This window comes from Cariama cristata, unplaced genomic scaffold (assembly GCF_000690535.1).
Source record: "Cariama cristata isolate BGI_N322 unplaced genomic scaffold, ASM69053v1 scaffold11396, whole genome shotgun sequence".
NCBI classification, from domain to species: domain Eukaryota; kingdom Metazoa; phylum Chordata; class Aves; order Cariamiformes; family Cariamidae; genus Cariama; species Cariama cristata.
This window is the reverse complement of record NW_009620498.1, coordinates 20,487-29,359: the sequence shown is the minus strand read 5'-3', so window position 1 is coordinate 29,359 and position 8,873 is coordinate 20,487. Positions and strand designations below refer to the sequence as shown.

At 36.6% G+C, this 8,873-nt stretch overlaps 1 protein-coding gene across 1 annotated transcript in view; it reads right to left on the bottom strand.

Moving 5' to 3' along the window:
* Positions 1-2,429: 2,429 nt before the first annotated feature.
* Positions 2,430-8,873, bottom strand: part of NDUFS4 (NADH dehydrogenase (ubiquinone) Fe-S protein 4, 18kDa (NADH-coenzyme Q reductase)) — a gene marked incomplete at its 5' end in the record, with an annotated part of 11,071 nt that continues 4,627 nt past the window's right edge. The window contains 2 exons of the mRNA XM_009701637.1: positions 2,430-2,638; positions 6,939-7,012. Coding sequence (XP_009699939.1) covers positions 2,535-2,638; positions 6,939-7,012 — 178 coding nt within the window. The remainder of the gene's footprint in view (positions 2,639-6,938; positions 7,013-8,873) is intronic.

Below are 8,873 nucleotides of genomic sequence, written 5' to 3'. Positions count from 1 at the left end.
ATTAATTATTTTGATACTTCCAGAGGTTTGAAATATTACTGCCATGGAAAGCCTTGATTAGTTGGATGCAGCACAGCTACATCTACCACCAAGGTGAATCTCTAATCTCATTCAGCATTTGTATTGGCCTTGAGTCCTCAAAATCTCCTAAAAAAATTTTAGGATACTAAATAACTAATTGTTCCTGTTGTGCCTTTTGTTTTGAGATAATTCTACATTTGGGAGCAATTTTACCTGTCGTAACACACTGCAGAGAAGATAGAAGCTGAAGTTCACCAATGAAACATTCACTTCTGAAGGTACTTAACTAAAGACCGCCAGATCATCTTGCACAATTTCAGCTCTGGCCTAATGCTGTAGTATTCTCATAAGTTAATGAAAGGGTAATAAAGTTCAGTATCTAGTAGATTTTTTGATCTCTAAAACATATTGTTGTTGGGACTGATCCTCTGCAAGCTCTTGCACTCAATTTCACTTCTAGGGTTTGAAGACTACAGTGATGATAACCAACTCTCTTCCATTGTCAGCATGCTCATTCTTAAGAAGCCATCCAACAGGAGAAAAAAATCCAAATCCTAGGAGAGTGACCGGAGGAAAAGAAGGTCTGGGTTCAAACTTAAAGACTTCAAGGTGGGGTGCACAGTACAGAATCATAATGAACATACGCATTTAAAAAAAAAAAAGAAAAAAAGGAACGAAAAAGCTTTATGCCTTGGGAAGTGAAGGACACTTAATGAATTATCCTTTGAATATTTCCATTATTTTAACAGGACAAACAAAAAAAAAAGAAACTGTCCTCTATGTGCAACTGATTCTAGTTATAAGAAGTATAGATTAACATACATCAATTTCATATATTAGGTGTTCAAAGATAATGTTAGGTCTCTAACATTTATCAGTCATTTTCCTAGATTACGTAATTTCAAAAACCAAGCTGTGCATCTGCTGCATTAGATACCCAAGCACTTTTCAGTTTTAAATGCTGATGACCTTATAACGCTTGAAGACCATCAAATTAAGATCTTGCTACTCTTTACTTGTGAAAGACAGAAGAAAAAAAAATAATGAATGGCCATTCTTATTAATGGTCTCCTTAGTAAGATCAGCATTTCAAGCTTAGCCAGAATACAGACAGACACAGTAGATTCTGCACTGTTAAGACTCCAGTTTGGTGCACTTCGGCGCTCCTGGAGGACTTTAGGCTCCACTGCACAATGCAGCATTCAAAATGAGGATGAATGAGAGTAACAGTTCTTGGCTGTGATAGGAACCTAGCAACATCAGCCAACTGGCTGATTACACTGAAAGTGGGTCAAAACCAATGCTTTAAAGAAATCTTAGCAAGCATATAGGGCATCTGGTTAAGACTGAAACAAGAATAAAATCAAATCTGGGCAACACAAGGTGGTTTTATGCCTTCTTTTAGCTACAAATCAGTGCATAGCACTTACATAATTCTTTAGATCTATGTGGAAAGAGCTGACTCAACTGCGTCTTTTGTGATAGTTGGGATAAAACTCTCAGTTGCATATGAAAAAGGTGCACCCTCCCCCAATTTGTAATAGATTTCACTGATCATGTGTTGATATCTCAATTTGTTAAGTAGAACTTAAAGGAAAAGTGAATAAATCAAAAGCCACAGATAAGTAACCAAGGATTCCAAACAAAGTATTGCGCACCATTAAAATTAATTATTTAATGTCATGTAAGGCAAACAGTTTAGGCTATATATAAGGCTGAGATGCTATCACCATGTCTCTTGTTAGGCAACAGGAAACCTCAATGTAGATAAGCATATAACTAGCAATAAAACCCCAGAACTACAATTATATAATTAGTACATGCTGATGCTGTGTGAGGCACCTGACACTCTTCTGACTTAATCTGTGAATATTTAACTGGTTTACTTTCACTTTTGAAAAACGTCACAGAGAAACAATTACAATCTCAATCTTTTGGACTAAACCTCCCCCATATCCAACACAAAAAGCAGAGCTTCCTAGTCCAGTCATGCATCCTTCTGGAATAATGACAATATTAATTTGGGCAGAAAGAAGGTTATGTAATATACATTTATACAGAATAGTCTGTTATACTCAAATGTTAAGTTTAATATATCATAGTTCGCTCTTCAATTGACAAACTTCTCTGGTATAGAAAGAGAAAGAACAAAACCAGCTTCTATTGAGAGAATTTGTATATGCAAGGGTGGTAAGTTTAAACAAGACAGTGAATATAAAATTACCATCAAAGATTAGCCATAATCTTTAAAGTTGCAGCTGATTTCAAATATTCCTTCTGATAGATTCCTAGTACAGCAATTTTTTAGAAGTATGAATACTCCAAATCTCCTCTATTTATAGGGAAGTTTGTAACAGGTTCAACTGAAGACATCAAAAACATTTTAAATAGACATCACAAGATGCATCTGTAGTTTAAAGGTCAAATTTATTAGGAGATTAAGAGATGTATTATACATGGACTATAAATATAGCACAGCTGACTTTATTCAGAGTCAGACAGCCAATGCCAACCTATTTTGTAGATACCCTTGTTCTTTTGTTCCAAGAAAAGTTTGCACCGTAAGACTTGGATTTAGGACTTGGAATCTTCTTCTCTTCAACGTCATAGCTCCAGCCTAGAGGTTACAGGGGAAATGGAGGGAGGGGAGACAAGAAACAAAGAGAATTCTAAATATTGTCAGCATACAATATTGAGCAAATGCAACTTAAACCTTTCAACTTTAATATCTTTTACTCCACACAAGCATCCACTTTTTTATTCCTTTGTAGTTGGCAGCAGAGAATACTGAAATGCCGTAGATGTGACATATGCCCACTGTCTTGAGTCACCAGTGAAAAGCTCAACAGAGAACACTGACTGTTCTGCAAGTTCATAGCTCCACAACTCCACAGCATCACAGAAGCACTAAGGCTGTGTGTATGCTGGGACAGGAAATGAAAATAAAGATAAGGAAATACAAAAAAAAGTAGCACACAGAAGATCAGTCCCAAAGGTTGGGAGAGAATGGAGATCTTGGAAAGCTAGAGAAAAAAGAAGGGTGGGAGGATGAAAGACAGAACAAAGAAAAAACTTCAGCATTAGAAAGGAGTTTAATAATTAACATTTTTATAAGAACATAAAAAATTAAAAGAAAAGGGAATGAAGTGATAAAAGACAAGTAAATTATGTGATAGTTAAGCAAGAGAAATGCTAAAAAATGTCAGAAGAGAGGAGGTGGAGACATTAGTGTTTATGTAAATCAAAATGCAAATTCGTTGCAGCCTCCAGGTGCCTGGAAAGTTGCCAGGGCAGCACTCAGTATTCCAAAGTTTGGTCTCTCTAACTGCAACATTTCACTCAAAGTTGTGATATTTAAGTTGAAGCCAGAAGTGGTTAAGTATGCACTTCTAACTGGTACTAATAAGATGACGCATTTCTTCCTTAGTTTTAAAACAAAAACTTGGTAAGTCCAAAAAAGTTTAACATATATCTGAATTTTCACATTTCACATGTTCACAGAAAACACTCAAGATACATCTGCACATCAAAACACGCTTCTTAAGATACACAAGTTGTCATGTCACTGTGCCTCACTTTTGTGTATTCACAAATGTCACACAAGCATTTTCTTCATGTTTATTAGGCTGAACCAATGTTAATTTCAAAGTTAACTACTCTCCATAAAAGATACTTATGGAATAGAGGTTTTACAAACATATTCTTTACATCTGTGAGAGCACTGGCTTTTGCCTCTTGTTCTGATTAAAAATAAAAACTTGAGTAAACAGCCAGAACTAGATCCAGAGAGACTTTGGTACTCAACATTCAGCATTATAACACCTAACTTGGAAGCACTTGGCTGCTGGAATGGAATCTACAGCCCCAAGTTATTGCTTCATCTTTGTATACACTAGATCGAGAGGAGCCAAGTGCCTCCAAAAGAGAATCGCAACAGCCAGCACAATGACTTGGGCTGCCATAGCTATCCAAAATCCACAAAGTTAGTTACATGTAACTTTGGATTGCAAGAGGGCACCATATGTAATAAGGTTTCAGACTCCAGAAGTGTCTCCTTGAGTTACGCACCTTCAGTTGTTCATGACAGCAAGCAGAGGTAACTTTTATAAAAATACCACAATGGTGGGGGAGGTTATTCTTGCTCAGAACCCTGCCATACAAGCCAAGTGGACAGAAAGAAGATTTCTCATCACCTGACCAAAGGTTATTGTGGAGCAGAAAAAACTCTCTATCCTTGCTACTAAAGCTGTATGTTTTTAAACAACTGCCTTGGTGATGTCGGACAAGACAAAAAAGAATTTAGGTCGACAGGCTAAACTTTTAATTTCATCCAGTTACAAGTGTTCCCTCCTTGCCTTAACTTCATACCATCCTCACCTGTCATATTTTGGACAAAGATCTCCCCTGTTACTGTGTTCAGTGCTATTATCCCTACATTAGAAAACACATTAGATGGGGCAGGCAGAAAGTTGGCTTGCCTCAGGTTCCTGAAGTTCTTTGGTGAGAAAGAGCTCTTAGGTTTCCCAATTGTATCAAAACACCTGCAATATCTACAATTTGCAGAAACTAAACTTGAGGTTCTTAAGGAATTTTGTAATGGAAAATTTGGGTACTTCATACGGGAAGGACAGAGAGGTAAATATTTCTGTTCCTAGACTTAGACACACTTCAATAACACCCCAGTTTAGAAACTAAGTTCCATTGTAAATGTGTGCCTAAGTTTCTCATTTCTTTCTAAAAGCAGAACTAAACATTGTAAAATTCATATTACCAGCTATATCTGATACTGAAGCTGTTACTGCAGAAAATATTATGCACATATCATACACATTAAGCCACCTTAAATAAAAATGGAATAATAATTTAGGCAAGCCAGTATCTGCAGAAAAGTTTGATACACCTCAATTATGGTAAAATTAAGGGTGCAAGCTAAGTGAATATTGAACTAATAATACTACTACTAAGTCACAGCCCTAGTTAGAATTTCTTGGTAGTTTCCCTGCACAACAGAGACTCATTACTAATTCAGTAAGGGGATAAACTTTCTACACTGAACAAATCAAGTATTTTACTTGAATCTGCATTTTGAAAGGACAAAATATAACACATCCAAAGAGGTGTCATAACTAGCTCATTAATACAGTGATATATAGGTCAGGATTCAGGTTTTTTCTCTTATAGGCTGAATTTCCCAAGAAATAGAAATAGGATGAACAATAGAGAAGAATAAGTAAAGCAACACCACTTTCTCCCAAGTTTCATATTTTTCATAAATCATTACAAAATACTATTAAAATTGCACAGTAATTGGTATATCCAAAGCAAGTATGATGATCCTATTCATTTCTTAGTGAATACCATTTATATTTCAATAAAATTAAGACTATAAAGTTAAAAAAAATCCATTCAAAGATGAACAGAGGAATGAAATACTAGCCTTTACCATTAAGAAGTGCAAACAGATTGCACATTAAATAGTTTAGCTTCTTAGTCGTGTAACTTAATGGACTTAGCCTGGTTTTTGGGTGTACAACATAAGCCATCTAAAAACTTTGCAGAATTTGGTCTGACCAAGAAACTTTACTGTCCATTTACACCAGACTAAATATAGTTGAAATCTGCAGACCACAGGGAAGACTTCTGAAGAAGCTTACACTCCATGTGCATTATTCCTGGCTTTAACTCAGTGCAATGAATCTTCCTCACATCCATAATCACTAAGCATCAAGCCTAGCTCTTTTAAAGAAAATGAAATTGATTTTTAAAAGAACAAAAAAAGCAGCAAAAAATTCATACCCACACATAAAAGGACTGCTGAATATTCAAAAGGCTGAGATTATGGATACTGCTTGCAGTACCATAATTCTGTGAGAAAATACAAGCCTAAATAACCAAGTAAGTTTACAGATACAGTCCTTCTGATACATCATTAGCATTAAAAATATTAAGTAATGATACTTACTGGCTTTTCTATTATCTTTTTCTCAAAAATGAACCATCATCAAGTGTAACTGTTTAGACTTTAGTACTGTACTTCATAAGAGTTAGGTATAACTTCCTCAATCTACAACTTCCTCAAGTGGGGCAGCTGAGAGGAGGTGCTGATCTCCTCTCTCTGGTGACCAGCAAAAGGACACGAGGAAATGGAACAAAGCTGCATCAGGGGAAGTTCAGACAGGACATTAGGAAAAGATTCTTCACTGAGAGGGTGGTCGGTCACTGGAACAGGCTCCCCAGGGAAGTGGTCATGGCACCAACCCTGTCAAGAGTTCAAGGAGCATCTGGACGACGCCCTTAGTCATATGATTTAGTTTTAGCTAGTCCTGCGATGAGCAGGGAGTTGGACTTGACGATCCTTACGGGTCCCTTCCAACTTGAGATGTTCTGTGATTCTACCATAAATCCATTCTGAAACATGGCCAAAACTAAAGTCTAACATGCTTACTTGGTAGTCACTTAATTTTAGCTTTCCTGATTATCAAATGTTCACAAGGGTTCTGATAGTTTTTCCTTAACTAGAATCTTATGTCAAGCCTTCAGGCAAAAATCTGACTGCTATGTAGTTGGGACCCTCAGCCTGGGATACTCTTAAAGTATTAAGATTAATTTTTCTCCAAGACCTAAGCAAGGCTCAGTTCTCATTCAAAACACAGATATTTGCAAAAGCATTGCAATACTAATGCCAAGAGGCTGGAACACTTTTCCAGAAAGTGGAAGGACTAGATGCAATGCCTTCGGCACCCTCAGAAATATTCCCTCCTGTTTTCCTCCCCCTCAAGTAGGGCATTAATGGTCTACCAATTTTGTGGCATAAAGGGAAGGTACTTTATCCCGTACTTTTTCTGTTGTTTTCACTTTGAGATCAAGATGGCCTATAGAAAGCTGAACCCCTCATATCCAATATGTACAATACATACCATTTTTTTCAGCAAAGGCAATGGCATCTTCTTTAGTAGAGAAAGTAAGAACCATGTTGGATAAAGGATCAGCTCTGTAAGAAATCAGATGACAGATTTTAAGCACATTTAAAATATAAAATAATTATATCTTTATCTCAAATGCTAGTCAAATGCTGTATTACACAACTTTTTGTAGTACCCCACCTCACAAGCTATTCAAAATCCCTTTATTTTTAATTATTTCCAGGATTAACACTTACTTTCTGCAGGGTATTGTTTCAGTCTTTCAGTCTGTTAAACTTCCCTCCCAACTCCTTGCAGAAACGAATGTTTTAAGTTTTTTATTAAAGAAACATGTCTAACCACCTGCTGAGGTTACAAGTGCTCTGCAACAATCTTTTTAATTTTAAAGCTGTGTAGTCCTTCTCTTTTTGGAAGACACGGAGGCTTAAGGTAACGTTGAACATTTCAAGGACACTAGGAGTCTGTAGAGCAGCTAGGGGAAGAATAATCTTATACCAAAAAGAGCAGAATATCAAAGTAAGCAGAGCAGAAATTAATGAGAGACTGAAAAGTATGTAAAAAAACTCAGGAGTTCAGCTTTGGTTGAGGTCACATGACCTCTACAAATTATTCCAGCACAAGCAAGCAGATAGATTGCAGGCCACCACTGAAAACAAAGCTCAGAAATGCAAACTGCTAGTTAACTAAATACACAGTTTGGATGATCAGCTATTCCTCAACTGCATTTCTGAAAGGACTCAAACACCAAAAAGCTTTTTGAAACAAATTAAAATCTCAGTTAAAAAAACCCAAACTGCCTTATGTGTTGCTATAAAAGCTCAATTTAAGAACAATGACAAAGGATAAAAAAACCCCAAGGGTTCTAAAAATTAATCTACAAAACTTTTAGAGAAGTAGGATACCAGCTATAGCAGTACAATGATCAGATAATGCTTCCCTGAGACAACACTGCATATGAGCCTGGGAGACAACTGAGAAGACAAGACCAAACTGCAATCACCTATTGAAGGAGCTGCCTCTCAACTGCTCTCTCTTTGAAGCTAGAAGGGTAAATAAAGAGAAGAAGCAACCAAAGATACATTGAACTCTCTACAATAAAAGACAAAAAACCTGTGACTGGCAGAGCAGGAGGGGAAGAGAGGGAATCTAGCTTCTGGCAAGACAACAATATAAATTTATCTGATGTACACATGGAAAAATGGAGTTCACTATATTTCCAATATATTCCCCTATTAAAACAAAACTCAGGATAAAGGTAGAAATTACACTTTCACAAGCCACTAAGATAAGCTCTCTTAAAGACATTTAAAGATTTCTCTTATAAAGGCAGTAAGGAGAATCAGGAACTAAGGATTAGTCCATGACGTGATCAGTGGAGAATCAAGTGACCCAAATACATTGCAATATTGTGACAACTTTTGCTTATTGTTCTTCTCTTCTATAATTGGGGTTGGAAAAAAATCTTCTCAACAGTACTAAGTGGGAACAAAGAAGTTTGAGCCTGAAGTGTAGTGAGGGACCGGTGTCTGTTCAGTACTGCAAGTCTGGCAGAAACCTTCATGGACAGAGGCAGTTTGGAAACGAGGATTGCACAGAAATTACTTGTTTTGTTTTCATGTGGAATCACCTTTCACCCAATCTAAATAACAGCTTTTTGATTTTTTTTACATAAATGAGCTATCCATGTGTTTAAATTTGTGATAATCTGAGAACAAAATGGAGCTGAGGATGGCCAGCATGATGTCCTGATAGTTTCAGCAACAGCAGTGCTGCAGGATTTCCTGTGCCTGCCCTAAACTGTCTTATCAGTCACTACAAATTGGAATTCCACATTTTCTTCTCTTATGAAATACTGTACAATGGAAACATGCATTTCCCATGTTTCTTTGTTTACAGCTTTGTATTAAAAGCTGTACTCAAGAACTATCC